The sequence below is a fragment of the Canis lupus genome, chromosome 11 (genome assembly GCF_048164855.1).
Source record: "Canis lupus baileyi chromosome 11, mCanLup2.hap1, whole genome shotgun sequence".
NCBI lineage: Eukaryota > Metazoa > Chordata > Mammalia > Carnivora > Canidae > Canis > Canis lupus.
The window spans coordinates 29,454,145-29,479,188 of record NC_132848.1 but is presented as its reverse complement, the minus strand read 5'-3'; the positions used below and the strand labels follow the sequence as shown (position 1 = coordinate 29,479,188).

At 48.1% G+C, this 25,044-nt stretch overlaps 2 protein-coding genes and 1 long non-coding RNA gene across 10 annotated transcripts in view; 2 read left to right on the top strand and 1 right to left on the bottom strand.

Moving 5' to 3' along the window:
* Nucleotides 1-886: 886 nt before the first annotated feature.
* ANKRD54 (ankyrin repeat domain 54) lies at nucleotides 887-13,227 on the bottom strand. Of its 4 annotated transcripts, none has more exons than XM_072844033.1 (8): nucleotides 13,211-13,227; nucleotides 10,609-10,656; nucleotides 5,378-5,471; nucleotides 3,404-3,475; nucleotides 2,877-2,924; nucleotides 2,677-2,801; nucleotides 2,371-2,478; nucleotides 887-2,007 (listed from the first exon to the last, which is right to left on the bottom strand). In XM_072844033.1, the coding sequence occupies exons 2-8, from the start codon at nucleotides 10,627-10,629 to the stop codon at nucleotides 1,933-1,935; spliced, it is 543 nt and encodes a 180-aa protein (XP_072700134.1). In that variant the 5' UTR covers nucleotides 10,630-10,656; nucleotides 13,211-13,227; the 3' UTR covers nucleotides 887-1,932. The 4 variants fall into 4 exon arrangements, with proteins under 4 accessions (XP_072700134.1, XP_072700131.1, XP_072700133.1 ...); XM_072844030.1 differs by lacking the exon at nucleotides 13,211-13,227 and adding an exon at nucleotides 12,269-12,660 and having other exon boundaries at nucleotides 5,378-5,476; XM_072844032.1 differs by lacking the exon at nucleotides 13,211-13,227 and adding an exon at nucleotides 12,269-12,563.
* Nucleotides 12,386-14,359, top strand: LOC140642865 (uncharacterized). The gene is made up of 2 exons (XR_012039263.1): nucleotides 12,386-13,794; nucleotides 14,136-14,359. It is a non-coding gene; the product is annotated as an uncharacterized lncRNA (long non-coding RNA).
* A 6,240-nt stretch (nucleotides 14,360-20,599) lies between these two features.
* The window catches only part of EIF3L (eukaryotic translation initiation factor 3 subunit L), a 28,668-nt gene continuing 24,223 nt past the window's right edge, over nucleotides 20,600-25,044 (top strand). For 3 of the 5 annotated variants that reach the window (XM_072844025.1, XM_072844027.1, XM_072844024.1), the window contains exons 1-3: nucleotides 20,600-22,318; nucleotides 22,780-22,828; nucleotides 23,778-23,988. In XM_072844025.1, coding sequence (XP_072700126.1) covers nucleotides 22,217-22,318; nucleotides 22,780-22,828; nucleotides 23,778-23,988 — 362 coding nt within the window. In that variant the 5' untranslated portion in view covers nucleotides 20,600-22,216. The remainder of the gene's footprint in view (nucleotides 22,319-22,779; nucleotides 22,829-23,777; nucleotides 23,989-25,044) is intronic. The other 2 variants (XM_072844028.1, XM_072844026.1) reach the window with 1 other exon arrangement.

Genomic DNA, 25,044 nt, shown 5'->3' with positions numbered 1-25,044 from the left:
CTGGAGAGGGCAAACTCAAACGTGCTCCTGGACTTGAGGGAAGCAGGCTTCCTCAGAGTGAGAAAAGCCGCCCCACCTCTGTACTTCCCCCCACTCTCGCCCGCCCTAATGGCACCCCTCCCTTCAGCCCACCCCTACCTCACTGGATCCCCCCTCAGCCTACCCCTCCCTCACAGGAGCACCTCCCTCCTCAACCCCTCCCCCAGAGCGCCCCCCACCCCCTTGTGACACCCTTCCCCCTAGGAGTCCCTCCCTCCCCCACGGTGCTCCAACCCCCATTCCACCATGTAGACAAGATAGTCACTTCTCTGCAGCAGCATCTTGGGCTCTGTGGAAACCTGACTGCTTCCTCCGCCCCCCTCTCTCCCAAGTCTTGGGGCTGGCAACACACTCCCCCCCCCAACCCTGCTGCCAACCCTGCTGACCTGGTGGGTGTACTCCCTTCACAGGGTGCTAAAGGCAGCCCCCCCCACCCCCGCCCCGCTCCCGTATCTCTGACCCACAGCGGCCCTTTTGTCTTCAGGGTCTGGGGAGCAGCTGGGCTCCATGGGTTCAGTTCCCATCTGATCAAGCTGGGCTTTGGGGGACAAGCTCCCCTTGCAAAGTAGCCAGGATTCCTGTGTGCTCAGATGGCAGTGGTGGGACTGGACAGCGTCCAGGGAGGACTGGACAGTGACCTGGGGAGAGTCTGTGTGTACACTGTAGTCACCGCCTGGGAGAGGGCCAGGCCAGGCCCTGCCTTTGGTGTGTCCACTGCCCACAAGGAGGGAAGAGTCTGCCCCTGCAGGGGCAGCAGTGGGCTGCGTCCTTTACAGTAAGCTCTGCACCTCCATGACTCCGTTAGTTTCCTGTCGCTGCTGCAACAAATGTCCACAGACCCAGCGGCTTAAAACAACACGTATTTATTCTCTTATAGTTCTGGCAGTCAGAATTCTAAGATCTGGGCTAAAGTCAAAGTGTCAGCAGGGCTGGTTCCCTCAGGAAGCTCTGAAGGGAGAATCCATTTGTTGCCTTTTCTAGCCTCTGTGGGCGCCGGCCTGCATTCCACAGCTCTGACCCCTTCCCACTATATCTCCTACTTCCTCTCTGACCTCCTGCCTTCCTCCCATAAGGAAGGAATCCCCAGGATTACATGAAGCCCACGGGGTTATTCCAGGAGTCACCTTGTCCAAAAATCATTAATGTAATTACATCTGCAAAGTCCCCTTTGCCCGATAGAGTAATGTTCCCAGGTTCATGGGATAAGAACATGGACATCGGGGGGGTGGGGGACACTATTCAGCCTACTACAGTTAGGCTGCAGAATGGACCACAAGGCCCTCCGGGTGTTTTAGCGCCAGGGAGAGAAAGGCTTTGGGTTCCGCGAGATCCTTCCTAACCTTGTATTTCTAAGGTCTAGGCCTCACCGACCCTCCCTTCCAACCAAGAGAAACTCACTGCAATGTCTCCTTGAACATCAGGTGACAAGTCTAAATCTAAGTGCTGGTGAGGGGTGCAGGGCCAGCCAAGAAGCCCCCGAGGATGACTGCCCAAAGCCCATACCCTGCTGGCTGTAAAGAGCCCCTGGCCAGGAAGAGACACAGAGAAAGGTCTGGGACCTGCCGAGGGTGCCAAGGAGGCCACAAGACAAGTGAGGCCTGCTAGGACAGTGCATGTTGGCCAGAGCTGAGATGTGGCTGTGGTGCTGTGGGAGCAGAGGAGGAAGCTGGAGCTGTGGTCCCAGCCCATGAAGATGAGACAGGCCGCGGCTGGGAGTGGGTCTGAAGTCAGTGAGAGGGCATCTCTGCCCTGGCAGCATCTGGGGGCAAGGGCCTCACCAGAGAGGTGCGGCTCCGAAGTCCCAGGCATTGGGCTTTTTTTTTTTGTAATGAGAGAGCAGTGGGGGCAAGGGTGGGGCAGTGGCAGAGCAGGGAAGGCAGGGAGCCTCTCTTGCTACCTCTTCTCCATGTTCTGCATCTGCAAGCTGAGGGACGTGAAGCTGGCCAGGAGGTCGGTCACTTCATCCACCTGTAGGACCAAACCAAGGCTCCGTCACAGGTGCCACACCAGGCCCAGGGGTCTCAGCCCCCAGATCTCCACCCCAGTGCCAGAGACATGGAAGGTAGGGTTGTCTCTCCTCCCAGGGCACGTGGTGGCCTCACTGTGGGGACTACGCAACAGATAATCCTTGACTCCAGGTGGTCTCAGACGGCCCCAGAGAGAAGGCCACAAGTAGCTTCAAAGGAAGTAGACAGAGGCTTTGAGGTCTACAGTGCGCTATAACCCCACGACCGCGGCCTCTCTCCACTAGGAGTGACTGTGTCACAGCAGAGAGGCACTGGCCTGAGGCTCCTGCCAGGCCCTGGGCCTAGCCCTGCAGCTGCAGCTCACCTGCTCTTTGGTGCTCGTCATCTGGAGGCGGGTACAGAGATCATCCAGCCGCTCCCGCTGCTCGTGCCGCCCCAGGCGCTCCAGGTATTCCCTCAGCATCTGGATGATCTGGAACAAGGGGCTGGGCTCAGCTGCTGGGGGTTCTAGCCAGGAGGCCCAGAGAGAGCTGGGGGTGGAACAGGTGCCAAACGGGGTTGGCGGGAAGCAACCAGGAGCCCTAGTGCTGGAGGCAGGTGTGTCTGTGGCTAGGGCAGCACCTGCCCTGTGCTTGTTTGCAGCTGTGGGCTCAGCATGAGGGACACTCACCTGCTTCACCTCCAGCCGCACAGCCTCCAGGCACTGGGAGTGGCCTTCCTGCAGGATGTTCAGCTTTGACTTGGCCAGGTGCAGGGGCGTGCGGCCAGCTCGGTCCAGGGCGTCCACACGGGCCCCTGAAGGGGCAGGTGGAGTAAGTACTGTGGAGGGTGAGGGCAGGAAAGGGGGGCGCAGGGGAAGGGAGCACATACCTCCTCGTAGCAGTGTAGTGATGACAGGGACGTGGTTGGTGCAGGCCGCTGAGGAAGAAGAATAGGGACTTGAGAGTCCAGGACACCAAGGCTTGGCCCTGTGTGCCTGCTGGGGGAGGGGAATGAGACTCCCAAGTGTGCCCGCTCTAGGTCACACTTCCAGAGATGGCATCACCAAGACAGCCATGGGGCAGGTCCAATCCATCTCCCTCCCTGTACAGCTAGGGAGACTGAGGCTTGGAGACGGGACCTGCCTGTGAGCCACAGTGTGGGTCAGCCACAGGCAGGAACAAGCTCTGCTGAGGTGTTTAGGTTACTAAAACAGCTATGCTCAGGGCACGACCATGTGGTTGACCAAAGGAGAATTCCAGGAGACACAGACCAAGGGGAGTGAGGCCCCAGGGGGCCCGGGCTCTCCCTGGCTGATAGGAGATCCTGCTGGGAGCTTGCAGGACCCTAGGCTTGCCATCCAAGGAGCCTGTCTGTGCTGCGGAGAAGGGTGTCCTGGCAGCTTCTCAGGCACTCACCCAGGTGCAGTGGCGTGTTCCCCAGCCCATCTCGCTGGTTGGGATCAGCCCCATGGTCCAGGAGCAGCTGTACTGGAAACAGGAAAACCCACGAAGAGTTGTTGGAGGACTTCAAAGGACTGGACCCAAGCCCCCACCCCTAACCTAACTAAAGAGGCTTCCTCAAATCAAAGTGTGGGACACTGAAAGCAGACACAGTTCTCTATATTGTTTCGTTCATTCATTTGTTCATTTATTCGTTCACTTACAGGGTTCATGTGCAGGAGTCTCAGGGACAGGGACTGAGGATTCTGGGAGAGCCTTCTGGCCTATGCAGGTTGGAAAGGACTGGGATTTTAAGGGTTAAAGAAAGCTCTTTCAAAAAAAAGAAAGCTCTTTCAACAGTGGTGGCTGCTTGTAAAGGCTTTCAAGGAGGCTTCCTGCTCTTTCCATAGCCACGTGCCAAAGTGGGAATTAGGCCAAAAGCTGATGCTGAGCACCTTCCTCCCTGAGAGTCTCTGTGCCACCTCAAGGGTGGGCTGTGGTATTGCCAGGGCCCATCATTAGCAGACTAATGCATATGACGAGCCCAGGCTAAGGCCCACGCCATATACAGAAACTAATGTGAGAGGTATCATGGACCTAAATGTGAAAGCTCTAAGTCAGGCTCATAGAAGAAAATGAGACATCATCTTCATGACCTCAGGATAGGCAAAGATATCTTAAACAGGTCACAGAAATGTTAACCATAAAAAAGAAAAGATTGATACATTGGATTCATTCAAATTAAGAACTTACATTCATCAAAAGATACCACTCAGAGAACAAAAGATAAGATCAGAAAAGTTAAGTCATTTATATTTGACAAATGATTTGTATTCAGAATATACAAAGAATTTCTACACATCAATAAGAAAAAAAAAAACAGGCAGCTTGATTTAAAACACAGACAAAAGACTTGAACACAAAAGAGGATACGAGAATGGCCAATATATACATGAGCACGTGCACAACATTATTGGCCACCAGAGAAATGCAAATCAGACCACAGTGAGACGCCACCACACCAGAATGGCTCAAATTAAAAAGAGAATACCAAGCATCAGCAAGGATGTGGAAAAATGTGGAACTCTTACACTGCTGTGGGAGTGTATATTGGGCCACATGGTGGGAAATCGTGTGGAACTACATACTAAAGCTAAGTGTACGTGTACCCTAGCAAGTCAGCAACCCCACTCCTGCATTTTAATCTAACACAGTTACAACGCTTATATCCACCAAGTCACATGTACAAGAATGTTCATAGCAGCTTTATCCATAATAGCCCAAACCTACAAACAACACAGACATCCATCAACAGTAAAATGGATGAACTGTGGGACATCACACGATGAAATACCAACCAGCAATAAGAAAGGGAAGGCTCCCGATACAACAACATTCAGGGATGAATCTCAAGGATGTAAGTTTGAGTGAAAGACAGTACAAAAGAGTACATACTCTATGCTTCCATTTATGTGACATTCAAAACCAGGAAAACAAATCTATGGTGAACAAGGTCTACAAAGGGTTAAGGACTAGATGGGGCATCAGGTAGGCTGCTGGGATGCTGAAACTATTTCTTTTCATGGGCTTGAACTCATGACCCTGAGATCAAATCACATGCTCTACCAACTGAGCCAGCCAGGTGCCCCTGGAAATATTCTTTTTTTTTTTTTTTTCCTGGAAATATTCTTTAACTTGATCTGGATGGTGATAACACCAGTGCACACATACAGAAAGCTGTTTATACATTATACCACATGCAAAAAAGGACTTTAAAAAGGGAGAGAAGGGATTGTCCTGCTGCTGCCCTTGGCACTAAGTAAATGTTGCCTAAATGTCTTGAAAGACTGGCCCCCACCCTGGCTGTGCAGACAGCAGGTCTCCCCCCCTGCACCTCTGGACAGATGCTGCTTGGCCAGCCCCGCTCCCTCCCCCTTGACCAGGACTCACCGATCTGGTCATTGCCATTGCAGGAGGCAAAGTGCAGAGCTGTGCGGCCCTTGTCATCAGCTGCACAGGGATCCGCGCCATCTTCCAGAAGCTGCTGCACTGACACCACCAAGACACAGATAACAGGGGGACAGAGACAGTGTTAGCTAAGCGGCAGTCCCTGGACTTGAAAAGAAAGATGCTCGGGGTGCTTCTGGGCAAGCTTCCAGGTAAGGCATCCATGAGGCAGGGGAGACCGAGTCACGCCTGGGTGCTGGCCTCACAGGGGATGCCAAGACAAGGGACTTGTCCTCCTGAGGGCAGAACTGAGGACCACCAAATCTGGCTGCTCTGGCTCTGTGTCTAGGGATAGATCATAGAAGGATCTTGGCCCCCAGAGCCAGGAATTCTAGAATTACAAAAATCCCTGGCTGACTTTGGCCCCATATCCATTTGGATACACTCCCATTCTGGTTGGACACAGTGGCCTGAGCTGTTGGGCCTTTGCTCCTGGGAGGCAGCCCTTTAGTGGCCCAGAGCACAGGCCTGGGGCCATGCACGCGAAGTCCCAGGCTAAGCTGAGTAAGGAAGAAAGGAGGATGTTGCCCACAGCATGGGCCAGTGGAAAGAGCTGGGTTGGGGGCAGGAAAGCCTGAATTTGGGTCCCGATTCACCAGCAAATGGGAATAATCGCCCTGCCAATCTCCAGAGCTGCTATGATGGGAATAATGGATGTGAAATGTCTTCTTTGCGAAATGTGGAGCCATTATAAATTGTGAGGCATTATCTGCCACATGTGTATGTCCAACTGAAATGTAGAAATTGATGCCAAATATCATTTTGGAGCAACCAACATTTTTGTCTTTGGTAGCAAACCTCTCAAGGACTCCAGACAAAGCCCAGAATCCCCTCCTCTTTCTTCTCAGGCTCAGGTACCAATCCATCTCCTCAGTGCCCTGTTCACCCTGCTACTCTCACTTTAACAAGCTGTGCCATTTTTTTTTTTAAAGACTTACTTTCTCTTTCTTTCTTTCTTTCTTTCTTTCTTTCTTTCTTTCTTTCTTTCTTTCTTTCTTTCTTTCCTTCCTTCCTTCCTTCCTTCCTTCCTTCCTTCCTTCCTTCCTTCCTTCCTTCCTTCCTTCCTTCCTTCCTTCCTTCCTTCCTTCCTTCTTTCTTTCTTTCTTTCTTTCTTTCTTTCTTTCTTTCTTTCTTTCTTTCTTTCTTTCTTTCTTTCTGATAGTCACAGAGAGAGAAAGAGAGAGAGAGGCAGAGACATAGGCAGAGGGAGAAGCAGGCTCCATGCATCGGGAGCCCGATGTGGAATTCGATCCCGGGTCTCCAGGATCGCGCCCCGGGCCAAAGGCAGGCGCTAAACCGCTGCACCACCCAGGGATCCCAAGCTGTGCCATTTTAAAGCATGGGAGCTGTACGCCGAGCAGCTACCTGGCACCAGGCACCTGTCTGCTATGCCCCTCGACAACCCGGCCAGGTGTCGTGTCCATTTAGCAAACCAGGAGAAGAGTCCTGGTCTGTAGAGTGGTACACTCACCCAGCTACCAGGAGGCAAAGCTGTGATGTAAACCCAGGCTTCTCTGGCTTCTCCGGCTCCAGAACTTACAAGAAATACATAACTTTGGTTTTTCTGGAGGTTTTGTTTTAGAAATGCTATCACTTTCTTTCTCTCCAATTATATTGTAGATTTTTTAGTTTTATCTTACTTAATACCTAGGACCTGGGTGGCTCACCAATTTGGCGCCTACCTTCAGCCCAGGGTGTGATCCTGGAGTCCCAGGATCGAGTCCCACGTCAGGCTCCCTGCAAGGAGCCTGCTTCTCCCTCTGCCTGTGTCTCTGCCTCTCTCTCTCTCTCTCTGTCTCTCATGAATAAATAAATAAAATCTTAAAAAAAATAATACCTAGGACCATGATCGAATTTGTTCAGCTCCATGAACATTATTGACTAATTGAAGAAATGAATGAAGGTGATAGGAAAAGGTTTATGAGAGTCGAAGAGAAAGAAGAGTTTCCAGTCAGCTCAGGACATTCACCAAAAGACAACCATACCAAAGAGATAAGATAAAACTAAGAGTCAGTTCTCTTTTATGATTTGTACAGTTACAGTCTTATTGGAAAGCACTAGAAGCAGCATCTGGCAGAAGTCATCGAAATATGCATATCTTTTGATGGGATAACCCCATACACCTGGTTAATTATCTTAACAGTGAAAAACTTGGGCTCGGTGGGTGAAGCAGGTTAAGTGGGTTAAGCGTCTGACTCTTGATTTCGACTCAAGTCATGATCTCAGGTCCCTGAGATCGAGTCTTGTATCGGGCTCTGTGCTGAGCATGCAACCTGCTTAAGATTCTCTCTCTCCCTCTTCTTCTGTCCCTCCCCCACCCCAAAAAGAAAAATCATTCTGCAAATATATGACTAACTCTCACTTTGTTCCTCTGAAGACAGTGGGCAACCATTACAAATTGTGATTATAACTGGAGAATGGAATTATGAGATGATTTCTGCTTTTTACCTTATAAGCTTCAAAAAGTCATATAGTCATGTATTTATTCTGTAAGTAAGGAAAAAAAGAGGTTTCCATTTTGAAAAAAAACGAATGGTTACAAAGACTATGAAAAGTTATATGGGCTACAAAATTGTGTATCCGGCACAGTTTGCAAGTCCATAAAGAAAATTTCTCTGTATAGGAAAAAGGATAAGGATAGTCACCAATATATATACAGAAATTAGTTCCTTTGCTGATTATGGATGTTTTTCTTGCATATTTCTCTCATCTTCCAAACATTTTAAGTGTGTATGATTTTCATATATATGAAAATATATTATGATTTAACAATAGCAAAACATCAGTTTTATGTCCACTATAATTGCTGAACACACCAAAACCCCAACAAATGTGTAACAAAGGAAAAGGAAATGCAAACCATAACAGAAAAGGAGTAAAGAGGCTAACCCTACAGCCAAGGTCACCGTCAGCAAAAGCCTGATCAATCTGACAGCCATTTAGATATGAACGTGGGTGTGTTAGAGACTCTGACTGGAACATTACAGTATTTCTATCAAAACACTGAAACCACCATGTGAGTACTTGATTCAAGATGAACTAGGCTTTCTGTGCAAGGGAAGTATAATTCAAACAATCTCTGGCCACACACAAGAGGTATTAAAAAGAGAACACTTGGGGATCCCTGGGTGGCGCAGCGGTTGGGCGCCTGCCTTTGGCCCAGGGTGCAATCCTGGAGACCCGGGATCAAATCCCACGTCGGGCTCCCGGTGCATGGAGCCTGCTTCTCCCTCTGCCTGTGTCTCTGCCCCTCTCTCTCTCTCTGTGACTATCATAAATAAAAAAAAAAAAAAAAAAAAGAGAACACTTATCGTTTTTCCTTGAAAAAAAAAAAAGCTATCTAGGTTGCTGCTCAAATATTCGAAAATGTTAAAGTTCATGGAAAAAAGACCAAAGTGAAAAGAGTTAGCCCTCCAGCTGCCAGGCCTGCTCACCATGCTACACCAGGGGTAAGGGAACCATCTTGAGGCCCACAGTTTAACACCCAGCCCCCTGAGGTAAACGACTTCCTGTCTGTGCTGGCTGTAAATGGGCTCTCTGATCCCATGGCCCTCAAGCGATGCTCACAACTTCTCTGTTGACCACAGCACAGCACCACCAAAAAGAATGATGGCCACTTGAGGCAGGTAGGATCACAGCCCCCAAGATGTCCATGCCCTAATCCTCAGTTTATTGAATAGGTTACCTTATGCAGCAAAGAAGACTTTGCAGATGTGAATAAGGTTAGGCACCTGAACTAGGAAGATTATTCTGGATTATTTAGGATAATCACACTAATCGCATAAGTACTTAAATCATAGTCCCTTTCCCTGCTGTGTGAGCCAGAGAGACAGCGGTGTGAGGACTCAGTCCATTGTTGCTGACTCTGAAGATGGAGGGAGAAGACTATGAGCCAAGGAATGTGGGTAACCCCTAGAAACTAGAGAAGGCAGGGAAACAGAGTCTCCCCTAGAGCTTCCAGAAAGAAATGCAGCCTGGCTGACACCTGACGTTCAGCATGGTGAGACCTGTGTTGGATTTCTGACCTCCAAAATTATGTGCTAAGAAATCTGTGCTATTAGGGATCCCTGGGTGGCGCAGCGGTTTGGCGCCTGCCTTTGGCCCAGGGCGCGATCCTGGAGACCCGGGATCGAATTCCACGTCGGGCTCCCGGTGCATGGAGCCTGCTTCTCCCTCTGCCTATGTCTCTGCCTCTCTCTCTCTCTCTCTCTCTCTCTCTATCATAAATTTTTAAAAAAATTTTTTTTAAATTAAAAAAAAAAGAAATCTGTGCTATTAAAAAAATAATACAAATTCTTCAAAAAGAAATTTGGGTTGTTTTAAACCAGCATGTTTGTGGTAATTTGTTGCAGCAGACATAGAAAACTAATATATGGATATGATGAGAAGCTTTCCCCTAGGACTTGTCCTTGTACCTCTGATGCTGCTACTCCCATCAGCCAATGGACACTGGAGAGCAACCACGCACACAAAAAAAAACCAGGGTGGTGTCCTGCTAGGAGCCCCTCTCATTCCATTTGGGTGTTCCGTCAACTAAACAAGTTTGAGAACCATTGACCCAACTACTGCAAAGCCTCAGTGAGCATTGAAGGTGGTGGTTCTGTTCGGGTGGTGGCTCTTCTGGCAGTTAAAGTTGACTGTTCGTTCCCATTAACCAAAACTTCTAAAAAGCTCCTACCCTGCTGCTCGGTGCCAGAGATACAAAAGCAGACATGGTCCCCACAATCAGGGAGCCCACAGACTGAAAAACACTATGACATCAGGAAGTTCAGAGTGACAGGGAAGCATGGGAAGAGTGAGCATCTGAGCAAGACTAATGGGACACCTGGGTGGCTCAGTGGTTTAGCACCTGCCTTTGGCTCAGAGCCTGATCCCAGGATCAGGGATCAAGTCCCACATTGGGCTCCCTGCAAGGAGCCTGCTTCTCCCTCTGCCTATGTCTCTGCCTCTCTCTCTGTGTCTCTCATGAATAAATAAATAAACCTTAAAAAAAAAATAAGCCAGACTTATCTCTTGTAAGATGAATACAGTTACATGATATATATAGTGAGCCTAGTCCAGGGTGTGAGCTGGCATACTGAATTCAAGCACTGTCTTCCCAGGAATTGGTTGCCTGGATTTTTCTTTTCTTTTCCTAACCAGCCGGTGGGGCCAGACCTGCTTTGCACACTCACCTGTTTCCACGTCATTGGCATTGGCTGAGTCCCTCAGCCTCTTCAGAGCTGTGAAGAGAGCAAGAGAGCTCCAGTTAAAAACAAAATAAAACAGGAGCACCTGGGTGGCTCAGTGGTTGAGTGTCTTCTTTCAGCTCAGGACGTGATCCCCAGGTCCTGGGATGGAGTCCCATATGGGGCTCCCCGCAGGGAGCCTGCTTCTCCCTCTGCCTGTGTCCCTGCCTCTCTCTCTGTGTGTCTCTCATGAATAAATAAATAAAATCTAAAAAAATAAATAAAACAGTCATGAGGAAGCAGAGAGTGGATGGCTTCCTAGTTGATCCACCATTCACCCACAAGAACATCTAAAGGGAAGGAAAGGCACCAGGATACAAGAGACGCTACCCTGGGAACAAGAAAAACTTTTTTTTTTTTTTTTTTTGGAACAAGAAAAACTTGAAATGTATCACAGCTACACAGTGCAAAAAGCCACTTTCTGTAGCAAATCCTTCAAGGTCTTTGGAGCCAGATCTTGGCTCTGGCACTTAAAGTAGCTGGGTGACCTTGAGCAAGTTAGTTAAACCTCCTGGGCCTCAGGTTTATCATCTGGGAAAAAAAAAAAAAAAAAGGTTGAGCCCTATCCTGACAGCCCCAAGTTGTTGCAATTATATTCTCCAAAAGAGGCCATTCCCAAATAACTGAGTTAAATTTGGTAATTCCGAAGCAGAAACGCTTTTCTCCTATAAGGACGCTACCTCTGTATTAGAGAACAATGCCTTTGTCATCGGAGGGATGGTCAAAATTGCAAGCAGATACATTTAATGATTCCTTACTTCTGTATAGCCCTTTATGCTTTACACAGCACGTTCAAATTTTCATTTAATCTTAACAGCATGACTTAGATAAGGGTGGAATCACAGATAGTCCTAAAAGGGACACTAACATTTCCATTCTTAAATCTTTCAAGGCATTGGTTTCCGCGTCATCCCCAAATGTAAAAGACAATAGAGCCCACACACGAGCAGGAGTTTGACCTGGCCCATGTGGGTTGATGCCAGCACAGCCACTTTCTAGCTACCGGGGGTTGGAGCAAGGCAATCTCTCCGAGCCTCAGTTTCCTCTTCCATATAATGGGAACAGTATCTGGATCTCACTGAGTTACTGTGAGGACTGGAAATGAACACATGCCGGCCCAACAGTGTTTGGCACACCACCAAAGCAGGATAACCTGTACTGATTCACCCCCTGACTTAACTCCGGCAACATCCCCGTAAAGCAAGTATTGTAGTGGTTTACACACGGAAAAACTAAGGCTGGAAGTTTCTATAGTTTGCCTAAGGCTTCGAGGTAGAGGAGTCCAATCCCAGTCCGTGCAGTTAAAGGAGTTGCCGGAGCTTGGCCACAGGCTCCGGCCTCCCCCCCTCTTTGACGCTAAAAGCGTTCGCCCCAACACCCCCCCCCCCCGCCCTTCTTTTTTTAATCTACTAAGAAACGCCTGGAGTCCTGAAAAGTTTCTGTTCAGGAATCCCCGAGCGCTTAAAGGCCGTCCCCTCCAGGTTCGCGGTCCTCGGTGCTCGCGGTCGGCGCGGGCCCGGAGCTCAGCCGTCCGCGGACCCGGTCGCGAGCGGCCGCGGCAGTCGGGGCCCCCGGGGTCCCGCCGCGGTCCCGCCGCGCTGCTCACCGTGCACCTCCTTGCCCGTGGGCCCGAGCCGCCGGTGGGGCCTGGCGCGCCTCAGCCGCCCGGCGGGGATCTTACGGCGCAGCTCGTCGCGGGGCTCCGCGTCCTGCTGCCACAGGACGTGGAGGTAGCGCAGCGGGGACTGCGCCCCGCCGGACGCCCGGCCCGAGAGGCCCGCGCCGCCGCCCAGCGCCGACCCGAAGTCTGCGAAGGAGAAGAGGCCCTCGCGGCCCGTCAGCGGCTCCGGCGCCACGGCGCACTCGCCGTCCGAGCTCGAGCGGCCCGAGCGCGGCTCGTCGTCCGCGCCCCCGTCGGCGGCTGCCATGGCAACGGCTCTGCGCGGGCCTGGCCGCGGGAGCCTCGTTCCGGGCCGACCAACCGACCCGCTTCCTCCGCCCTAAGCCTCGCTGTCAGCGGGCGAGCGGGCGGGCCGGGCCCGCAACCACGGCAACCGGGAGGGGGCGGGCTCCCGCCGCCAACAGCCAATCGGGCGTGGTTCGGGCGAGAGAATTGGTTTCCGGCGGCGTAATTGACGGACAGAACAACCAATCGCAAATATGAACCGCCCACGCCCTCACCGTACGTCGCCACCGGAGCCAATAAAACAGCTGAGTTTAGGACACTTTTTCTCTCTCTCTCTCTCTCTCTCTCTTTTTTTTTTTTTTTAAACTCTCACCAACTTCCCGAAAGATAACGGGCAGATGCTTTAACCAATCACCTCAGGGGAGCTGCAGCCAATCACTGAGGAAAGCGAAGAAGCCGCCCTCCAGGGATAAACAGGGCTACATTTTAAATCGCGAACGAAAGAGGGGGGTCTTCCCGGTGGAAGTGCGTAGTGTAAGAAAGTAAGAATGTGTCAACGTTTGGGGCTCTTCCGCAAAGGGGGGAGTAATAGCTTCTGAAGCGGAACGATCCCTTTGGTGAGGGTTCCCGTCACTGACTTACGAAGAATTTTAATTCAACGTGACTGCCCCACAGCGACGCCGCAGTCGGCGAGCCGGTCACCGAGCCAGGAACCGTGTGTCCAGGGCGCAGGCTCAGCCCCGCCGCCCGCGCCGCCCGCGGTGATGCGCACAGCCCACGGGACACGCAGGGGCTCCGCGCGGCGGACCGGCCCCGCGACCCCTCTCACCACCCGGCCGCCCAGCAGGACGTCCATACGCTGGACGAGGAGCGGGAGGAGCGGACGCCGGACACCAGCGACTTGCGTGCGGATGCCGCGCGCCCCGGACCACGGCCTGGGTCCAGGCGAAAGTTCTTCCTTCTCCCTCAACCCACTAAAAATGTAATCTTTCCCCTGACAGTTGAAAAACACCTTCAGAATTTGCGGTGCTCTCGGAACACCACCGTGAGGTTTCTCGTGATACTGTGTGGAGAAAAGCGCTGTTTTATTTGATCTCTGCCCCACGTATGCCTACTCCCCTTGTGGTTACAAGGAAACCGAGGAAAGAAATGAACACCGAACACGCATCGCTTACCAACTGCTTGATGTATTTTATATGATTTCTCCCTCACAAGAACCTTAGCAGGTAGATGTTATTATACCCACTTTGCTCATCAGGAAATTGAGGTCTGGAGATGTTATATGAACCCATGTACAGGATTAGAAAGAACTGGGATTTGAGCCCCTCAAAGTCCTCTCTTTCCACCATACTGTTTTCTTTAATGAAGAGCCTGCTGGGAACCTAGTTCCAGAAAGCTTAAGGGACATCTGGGTGTTTATACCTTACTCCTGCTGAATGTATCTGGAAATAACTTTATTATTCACTCCGTGTAATAACCTCCAAAGTTGTCTTCATCCCTCCAGCCTCTCTTTGTAGAATTCAAGGTGCATATGCTGGCTAAGGTACAATTCTTTTTGTGTCTGTAGGATCTGCCTACCCAGGTTAAAGTGCAAACCCGTTATTCTAGCAGTCAACCGTTGTCTTCCGCCTACTAGTGGGTCCGGTCTTCGAGCAATCTGGTCAACTAAATATGTGTACATGTCACAATCTTTTCATTTGAACAGACTCTCTAAACATTTGGAGTTAATTGTTACTTCCCATTTTAAAAACCAACTTTGTTGGCGTATTAATTATATAGCCCAACCTTCCAGTGTGTTTCAGGAACCACTTGTTATTTTGGATTAGAAGAATGGGATGAAAAAAAAAAAAAAAAAAAAAAAAAAAAAAAAAAAAAGAAGAATGGGATGTGTGTTGAATGTGAATCAAGTTATGCTAAAGGCTTTAGACTGGAACTTGAGCTGTATTCCCCAAAATGCCTGGCTCAGCAATGGGCACCACTGCATTGTAACTATTTGGCTGACTGACCCATTGACTGACTGAATGAGAAAGGATAGTATACCCCAGTGGTTAAAACCATCAACTTTAGAGGCTTAAGAATGTGGGGCTATGGCTTCAAGCAATGACTTTACCTTTCTGAGCCTCAGTGGAGGTATTAGTAGGACCTATATCATGTGGTTATCACAAGACTAAGTGATATGCTGTGAGTAAAGCACAGAGCTTGGCCCAGAGTTAGTGCTCAAAAAATGGTAACTATTGCCATTATTATAATAAATAAGGATAGGGGATCCCTGGGTGGCGCAGCGGTTTAGCGCCTGCCTTTGACCCAGGGCGCGGTCCTGGAGACCCGGGATCGAATCCCACGTCAGGCTCCCGGTGCATGGAGCCTGCTTCTCCCTCTGCCTGTGTCTCTGCCTCTCTCTCTCTCTCTGTGTGTGTGTGTGTGACTATCATAAATAAATTAAAAAAAAATTTATAAATAAGGATAGGATGCAAGCTATGGCCCATGCAGATCCTATGCAACACTAGGCCCATCACACTGGCTTGAACTTGACCTATGACCTATGAACTTGACCTTGAACTTGACAATCATTCATACTAGTCCTTTTTATTCAGCTAATCAGCAAATAAAATATGGAGTACTTGGTGGGAGACAAAGAAAATGCCTATAATGCTTGCCTTGTGGGAAAAGCTTCCACCTGGGAATCCAGGACTTGGGCTCTAAGTCCCGTCTGGACCAAACTCACCTCCTGATTTGGAGTTAAGTGTTTCCTTTCTTTAGGCCTCAGTCTTGTCTTCCTGTAGGAAGGTATTATTCTAGGTCAGATATTGACACCGGCTCAGTTCCAGATTCAGTAGGACTTTCCTTTCATTTTTCTCTCATTACGTTGGCCTGCACAGTATTTTAGAGCAATCTGAACTGAATGCCAACATTTAAAAATGGAGAACTTTTATGAACATTAAAAAAAAATCTCCAGATTCTTTTTCTTTTTCTTTTTTTAAGATTTTATTTATTTATTCGTGAGAGACACAGGCAGAGAGAGAAGCAGGCTCCATGCAAGGAGCCTGACGTGGGACTCAATCCCAGGTCTCCAAGATCATGCCCTGGGCCACTGGGGCTGCCCAAATCTTCAGATTCTTTTAAAAACGGGAGATATAGCAACACAGGACCAGCCCTCCCACATGGCACATGGGTGCCTGCAGACAACTCTCCCCTTTAGATGGGTTATAGTATTGTGGTTTGCCACAGTCCCCACCACTCCCTCCTGAGCCTTATAGGCAGTTGCCATTTATTGCCATACTTGTGCTGTTGTTTTTCTTAGGCAGAGCTAATAGGAAATTAATATATTTCTTGTCTTCATTAAATGTGGAATAACAGCAACGAATGTGGAGGGAAATGATCTAGTATCTGAAAATATGTCATATGGTGATTGCATGCCTTTTTAATAGCATGCTAGAGAATTGCTTGTAAACCCACATAAGAGCCATCTGACTCTCTAGGGAAATCTAACTTTGACAGCAATTGATTAGCATCCAGTGACGTTTTCCAACTCTGTAAAGTTAGAAGTTAGCTTGTAGGAAACTGATAAGATGCAATAATTTTTGCACGTCTGATGAAGAAAATAATCCCAAAGATTATAGTTTTATTATCCCATAGGGCATGAAGTATGATTTGCAATTATAATTCAGTATTCCTTTTTTATACATATTTTTAAGATTTTACTTATTTATTCATGAGAGACACACAGAGGCAGAGACATAGGCAGAGGGAGAAGCAGGCTCCCCCTAGGGAGCCCGATGTGGGACTCAATCCCAGGACCCCGGGAGACCACCTGAGCCAAAGGCACTCAACCACTGAGCCACCCAAGTGTATTCTTTAACTCTTCAAATTCTTTCCAAACCAGCTCTGTCATATTGTTGGTTCCTTCATTAGCAAATAAATAACCTTCCTCTTTATTGTATGAGAATTGTATCTTTAATTTCTTAAGGGTATTAATCTTTTGTCATTGTGTAAGTTCCAAAATTGTTTTGGTTATTTGTTATGTTATTGTTAATTATAATTTAAAAATCACATTTATTGAGATATGAATTACCTATAGTAAAATTCCCACATTTGAAGTGCGCAAGGTTGATGATTTTTGACAAATGTATATACTTAGGTTAACAACCACCCCAGTCAAGATAGAGAACATGACAATGTTGTTTATATATATATATATATATATATATATATATAAACAATTAGAGAGTTGCTCTTATATATATATATATATATATATAAACAATTAGAGAGTTGCTCTTTTAGGCTAGAAAGGGCCCTGTGTTTTCAGAAAAGAAAATAATTATTGAGGTACCTGGGTGGCTCAGTTTGTTAAAGGTCTGACTCTTGATTTCAGCTCATGTTGTGATCTCAGGGTCCTGGGATCAAGCCCCATGTCAAAGTCGGCTTGGGGATTCTCTCTCCCTCTCCCTCTGCCCCTCCCTCTCACTCATGCTCTTTCTCTCTGAAATAAATAAATAAATCTTTTTAAAAAGTTATTATTTAGGGCAGCCCGGGTGGCTCAGCAGTTTAGCGCCGCCTTCAGCCCAGGGTGTGATCCTTGAGACCCCGGGATCGAGTCCCATGTCTGGCTCCCTGCCTGGAGCCTCCTTCTCCCACTGTCTGTGTCTGTGCGTCTCTGTGTGTGTTTGTGTGTGTGTCTCATGAATAAATAAATAAAATCTTTTTTTTAAAGTGATTATTTATTTGTGGTATTAAAATAGAGACAGCGGGCAGCCCGGGTGGCGCAGCGGTTTAGCAACGCCTGCAGCCCAGGGCGTGGTCCTGGAGACCCGGGATTGAGTCCCACATCAGGCTCCCTGCATGGAGCCTGCTTCTCCCTCTGCCTGTGTCTCTGCCTCTCTCTCTAGCTGTGTGTCTGTGAATAAATAAATAAAATATTAAAAAAAACAATAAAATAGAGACAGCAGGCCCCAAAGAGAGTCACTTGCGCTAAGCCCCACAGCTGTAAACCACGACTTAATACCTAACCTAATTGCAGCTTCAAACCCACCCGGTCTACCTCTCTCTCACCACCTGGAATGTAGCCTTTAACCGGTCACCATGGAGTTACATGGGCAGCACTAGTGAGATAATTTGCCAGATAGAGCCTTTCCATTCGTCTTAGGAAGCAGATCTTGCCTGCAAGTGTACATTCTTTGCAAATACTTTCCTTTTTCTGCCCCCTTTCTGCCTTTTATTTTTTAAACAGATTTTTAAAAAAGATTTGAGAGAATGTGCACAAGCACAATTGGGGGAAGGGCAGAGGGAGAGAGAGAATCCTCAAGCAAAATCCCCAGTGGGGAGCCAATGCAGGGCTCAATCCCAGGCCCCAAGATAATGACCTGAACCGAAATCAAGAGTCAGATGCTTAACCATCTGAGCCACCCAAGCATCACCCCCCCTCCATCCTTTCTGCCTTTTAAAACCTTTCCTTGGGCAGCCCGGGTTGCTCAGTGGTCAGTGCCACTTTCAGTCCAGGGCCCGATCCTGGACACCTGGGATGGAGTCCTGAGTCGGGCTCCCTGCGTGGAGCCTGCTTCTCCCTCTGCCTGTGTCTCTGCCTCTGTGTCTCTAATGAGTAAATAAATAAAATCTTTAAAAAATATAAAAATAAAACCTTTCCTTGCCTACAGCTCAGTGGAGCTCTTGTTTTAAGATTTTATTTATTTATTTATTCATGAGAGACACAGAGAGAGGCAGAGACAGGCAGAAGCAGGCTCCCCACAAGGAGCCTGATGCAGGGCTTGATACCAGACCCCAGGATCATGCCCTGAGCCAATGGCAGACACTCAACTGCGGAGCCACCCAGGTGAATGGAGCTCTTTTCTATCACTAGATGGGCTACTGCTCCATACATGAATTGTTGAATAAAGCCAATTTGATCCTTAAATTTACTTAGTTCAACTTGTGTGTTGTGAACAGTGGGCAAGAACAATAGTCTTGATGTCCATGGTGAAAGAGAAGATAGAATTTAGCAGGTCAGGAAATAGCCTGCTACTTCACTGTTGTTTTTTGATTTTTTTTTTTTTAGATTTATTTATATATTTGAGAGAGAGGGAGAGAGAATACAGAGGTAGAGGGAGAAGCAGACTTCCCACTGAGCAGGGAGCCCAATGCGGGACTTGATCCCAGGACCCTGGGATCGTGACCCGAGCTGAAGGCAGACGCCCTAACAGACTGAGCCACCCAGGCGCCCATTCTTTGTTTTTGTCTAGTTGACTCCTTGTACCAGATGATCCCTTAAGGAGCCTCTATTTCTGACTTGTAGAGACTGAGCTCCTGCTCTCCCAAGGTCCACCTCCCACCGCAGTAAATGAGGGGTAGCAGGGGTTTGTGAGACCATGCTCAACAGACCCAAATAAGCAGGACAGTAAGTGAGCTATGGAGAGACGCAGAGTTCTTGGGAAGTGGAGCTTGGAATGAACCCAGCTGAAGAGACCAGGCAGATGGTAAAATATAACTAATGGCTTTTCTGAGTCAGAGTTTCCTGCCTCAGATCCCAGGCAAAAGAAGATCAAGAGAAGTAGGAAGGCTTTTCAGCTGCTGAATCCTCTTGATGGCTCCCCCAGCTAGAATTATCCCAGGGGCTGTCCACAGTTTCTTTGCCTTTGAGGTACTGCTTTTCCATTAACAAGGGACCCTTTCAAAATCAAACACCATGTGATCAGACATTTCATAGTCTGTAATGGGGTTCTGGCTGCTTTCAGGTCAGGTTGCAATTCTTTATTCCTTTATTTATTTTTTCAAAGTTGCATTTCTAAGATATTTTATTTATTTATTTATTTATTTATTTATTTATTTATTTATTTATTTATTTATGAGAGACACGGAGAGACGCAGAGACACAGGCAGAGGGAGAAGCAGGCTCCATTCGGGGAGCCCGAGGCTGGACTCAATCCCAGGACCACGGGATCAGGCCTTGAGCCGAAGGCAGATGCCAGCCAGGTGCCCCTCAAAGTTGCATTTCTTAGTGGGCTTAAGATGCTGCCAAGTGATGGTCTAAATTTCATTTCAAATGCAGTTCTCCAAATATGGATTGAGAATTGCAAGCAGGAAGGGTGAGGTAGTATTATACTACCAGTGAGATGATATTGGTTTGGACAAGAATGATGGAAACAAGGTGGTAACATTTGAGAGGGAATATTTTGAAGGAGGAGCCAGCAAAATGCAGATGTACTGAAAGGTGTGGCATGAGAGTCAAGTCAAGGGTGGTTCAATTCAACTGAACAAGTTGAAGTTGCCCTTAATTAAGATGGGGAATACTGTGGAAGGAACAAGTTTGAGACAGAAAATCAGAAGCTCCATAGAGATGTGTTAAGTTTGAAGTGCCTTCAGACATGCAGGTATTTACATGGGCCAATGAGCCCAGTTCTGGGATGGAGTGGAGACATAAATGTGGGGAGTCAACAGCATATAAGTGATATTTATTTATTTATGATTTTAGTTTATTCATGAGAGACAGAGAGAGAGAGAGAGAAAGAGAGAGGCAGAGACACAGGCAGAGAGAAGCAAGCTCCACTCAGGGAGCCCAATGTGGGACTTGATCCTGGGACTCCAGGATCATGACCTGAGCCATAGGCAGACACTCAACCTGCTGAGCCACCCAGGCGTCCCATATGAGTGATATTTAAACCTACTGGACCAGACAAGCCACCCAGAGGGTGAAGACAGAGAAAGAGACCAAGCCCAGGGAGAAGAGGCAGTCCACTAATTAGTGATTGGAGAGCTGAGGAGGATCAACAAAAGAAAATGAGCAAGAGTAGCCAGTGAGGAAGGTCCTTTCAAAACCTTTACCAACTATTCTCTGTTAGAGTGTAAATCCTGGAAGAGATAGAAAATAACAAATACACATATGTACATGAATATATACATGAATATACAAATTATAAATACATATATATATAGACACTCAGGTGGTTATAAACAAGGGATCCAAGTTTTTGTTGACTGAAACTTACCTGAAGAATAAAAGAATTAGAAATTACAAAAACAAAACCAGGTAGGAGAGAGAATATTTATTTAGAACAAGAAATCACAACACAAATTGTGGGAGAAATCAGCCCATCACATATTGCAATTTGTAACTTCCAAAAGCTGACAAGAGAAGCGTCATTAAATCTGGAAAACAAACATATTTGTTAAGTTTCTTAAACACCTCCATAATATTTTTTTAGGCCGAATAATGCTTTGATCGCCTCTTTAGAGGACAACAATTTCATATCATTTTCCATAATGAGAATGAAAAAATAATTTAGTCGTTCCTCTAGCATGTTAGACCAACATTCATTACTTATTATTTTTATTTTATTTTATTAGCACCACGCTCTAACCAACTGAGCTAACCGGCCAACTACTATTTTATTTTAAATTTCAGTAGTTAACGGTGTCAGATTAGTTTCCGGTGTAAAAAAGCAAAGCAAAAACGCGGCACGAGGGGGGGCGGGGCAGGGTACCCCAATCCTAAACAGGATCTCAGAGAACTGAGGGTGACAGAACCGGCCTTGCAGATACCTGGGAGGACTGCATTCGGTAATCCACACCAGGTAAATGTGAAACCGAAAGACCAAAGGCGGAGTGTACCTCACAGGGAAAAACAGGAAGAGCTGTTTTGACAAGAGCAAGCGGAGGCTCACCTAAGGTGAGAGAGCCATGCTTCAAGTCACACAGCAACTCAGCAGCAGAGCTGGGACTGGAATCTACATTTCTTTTTTTTTTTTTTTTAAGATTTTATTTATTCATTCATGAGAGAGAGAGAGAGAGGCAGAGACACAGGCTCACAGTGAAGCAGGCTCCACGCAGGGAGCCCGACTCCGGACTCGATCCCGGCTCTCCAGGACCACGCCCTGGGCCGAAAGCAGGCGCTGAACCGCTAAGCCACCCAGGGATCCCCCGGAATCTAGATTTCTATTAGGCGTTGCGGATGCGCAGCTGACCATACTGAGGCCCTGAACCCACCTGCCGGTGTCGGCTGGTTTTATAACCCGATCCCTAGCTCGAGGCCTCCCAACGTCCGTTTTGAAAACTGACCTCAGCCAGAGTGGATGCTGCAGGGGCGAGCCCCAAACCACAGCTGGCTTCACGCTGCCTGCTCCAGCCTCAGTGTCCAAAGTTGGCAGGCGCCTTTTTTCAATGACCTCTCGCTGCACGGGACCAAGTCTCAACTTTTACACCGGTACGTTTAGTCTTCTGAGGCCGATCATTTGAAGTTTCTTGCCGCAGGCAAACTGCTTAGACCTGAATCCAACCTCAGGCCCCCGACACCCGAATTTTATTTCTCGCGAGAAATCGCCCGAGGAGGCTGTCAGCCATCTTTGGTGTGGCTTCGTTTCTAGGGTCTCTTAACTTTGCCCCGTCTTTATTATGCCGAAGCGGTTCAGCCTTATTTCTGAGTTGGCGCAAGCACTATAGAGTCGCCCTTCCTCGTAAAGCCTCTAATTGAAGAAGGAAGGAGAAGTCAGGTATTCGTCGTCTCCGCCCTTCTCGACGTGGCGGTCTCCTATGGCTGGCGGCTTCCTGTAGACTTCCGGCTTCCCGGCAGGCCCGAGCGGGGCTGGACTTCCGGCCTCACGACGCAGGCGCGGGCCGCCCTTCTCGCTCTCTCCGGGGGTGCTCGTGAGCCCAGAAGCCATGTCTTACCCCGCTGATGATTACGAGTCCGAGGTAAGCCGGCCCTGCGCGTGTTCTGGGCTCCGCGACCGGGCCAGTGTCCTCTGGATGTTGGGCTCCGCGGTGAGAAGGGGTCTGGGTCTCTCTAGGGGTCCCCGCGGGCCGCGCCCGCTGCAGTCTGCCTCCCGGCGTGCTCGGCCCTCGCGCTGTTCCCATGGCTGGCGGCTCCTCACCGGCCCTCTCGGCCCAACCACTTCGCATGGCCGGTCTCCTCGTCCTCAAGTTTTCCGAGACCGGAGACGGGGGCTGGTTATGGGCTTGTTTCCGTAACTGAGCTCCTGTGGGCTTGGCTCACTCTTGTCAAACCCCGTGGGTTCCCACAGCCTCTGGTGCTTTGCTCTACCTTATGGCCCCATAACGTTGTCTGCTTAGTCTTCCCTCTGCACAAGCATGTGAGTTTCTCGGAGCCAGGGACTGTGTTTTATCCACTTTTGTATCCTTAGTACCTTGCTTGGCACACAGATCCTCGAACGAGCGCTTTGGATTCACGAATTGGTGACTGTTCCCATCTGTTTCGTTAACAGGCTGCTTATGATCCCTATGCTTACCCAGGCGACTATGATATGCACACAGGTGAGACTACGGGCTTGTCTGGCGCGCTGGGTACTTCTAGGGTTTGGCACTTTGTTGAATGCCTCTGAACAGCCCCAAGGGGCGTCTGTTAAACACTGCTTCTCCATGGTCTCGGTTTGGAGTCAGTTATTCTCAGAAGGAGGGTGGTACAGCCTAATAAATTAGGCCTTTTTCATGGTTCATGTCAAAGTCTCATCTAGCTGTGGTTTCCCTGTTAAACGACTTGATCTTGACTTGATCTCAGGTCTTGAGTTCAAGCCCTGTGTTGGGCTCTCTACACTGGGCGTGGAGCCTACTTAAAAATATGTATATGTGTATATACATGTCTATTTAAAAATATATTTCTAGGGCAGCCCGGGTGGCTCAGGGGTTAAGCACCTGCCTTTGGCCCAGGGCGTGACCCTGGAGACCCGGGATCGAGTCCCACGTCGGGCTCTCTGCATGGAGCCTGCTTCTCCCTCTGCCTGTGTCTCTGCCCCCTCCCCTCTCTCTTTCTGTCTAATGAATAAATAAATAAAATCTTTAAAAAAAACCCTTTAAAAATATATTTCTATTTACACATATATTTAAAATATGTGTTTATATAAAGTGTTTACTACTTACTTCCCTTTCCCGCAGTCTTCCCTTCTCTTACAGTATATGTACAACTGTTCTAGGTGTTGGGTATACCTGAGTACGAGAAAGAAAAGGTTCTTGCCCTCATAGGATTTAGGTTCTAGTGGAAGAAACCGATAATAAGCAAATAAATAATTGTAAATGGTGGTAAGTGTTCTGAAGAAACAGGGTAATGGAATTGAGAGTGAGTTGGGGACAGTTATAACTGAGTGTTTAAAAGGGAATTATACCTGATTTTATAGACTTGAGTTTACTTTGGGGGATGGTCTTACTCTTTTGTTTTGTAACATGTGGGTTTGAAAACACTTGTTAAAGTATTATATCTGATCTCTAGGAGACCCAAAGCAGGATCTGGCTTACGAACGTCAGTATGAACAGCAGACCTATCAGGTGATCCCCGAAGTGATCAAAAACTTCATCCAGTATTTTCACAAAACCGTCTCGGATTTGATTGACCAGAAGGTGTATGAGCTGCAGGCTAGTCGTGTATCCAGCGATGTCATTGATCAGAAAGTATATGAGATCCAGGACATCTATGAGAACAGGTACAGAGTGCTGACTGAAATGCCCTCTTCCTGGGTGGGGCTGGTTTACTGATGCAGCCCCTTAAAAGGGGCTGTTTAATCATTACTCTGTAAAGAGAGTGCCCAAGGGGTTTCTGTGACTCCTTGAGGGAGAAATGTTATTTTGTTGGACTGTATTCCCCGAACTCCTATAGGACCTAAAATAATAACATCACTATCAGTAATTATAGCAGGTATTAGTATGTCTGATCAGTATAGATTAGGCAGTGTTCAGAATGCTTTTCCCATATTTACTCATTACTCTTCACAGTAACCCCATGAAGTAGGTAGTATTGTTTTCTTTACCTTACAGATGAGGGAAACAAAGCATAGAAAGTGTAAGTCACATAGCTAGCTGAGTGTGTGTTGAATTTTTTTTTTTTAATTTTTTTATTTATTTATGATAGTCCGAGAGAGAGAGGCAGAGACACAGGCAGAGGGAGAAGCAGGTTCCATGCACCGGGAGCCCGACGTGGGATTCGATCCCGGGTCTCCAGGATCGCACCCTGGGCCAAAGGCAGGTGCCAAACCGCTGCGCCACCCAGGGATCCCCTGTGTTGAATTTTGAACCTGCACAGTCTGACATAAGAGCCCTTTGTTTTTTCAAGATACTATTTATTTGAGAGAGAGAGGGAGAAGGAGAGCGAAGGAGCAGGGAGAGGGGCAGAGGGAAACAAACAGATTCTCTGCTGAGCAGGGAGCTGGACGTGGGGCTTGATCCTAGGACTCTGGGATCATGACCGGAGCCGAAGGCAGATACTGAAGTGACTGAGCCACCCAGGTGCCCCCAGAGCCTAATTTTTAAATTCTATACAACTTAATGCATAGCAGGGTGAGCCAACCTTTGAGTGGTTGCTTCTGTTTTGAGGGGATTGCCCTGTGTAATTGGCATTAGAGATGAAACAGGATAGTCAGGGTTGAGATGGTCAGTAAAGATTTCACCAAAGATACAGAATTTAAACAATTCCTGGGAGGGGTGCCTGGCTGATTCAGTTGGAAGAACATGTGACTCTTGATTTCGGGTCATGAGTTTGAGCA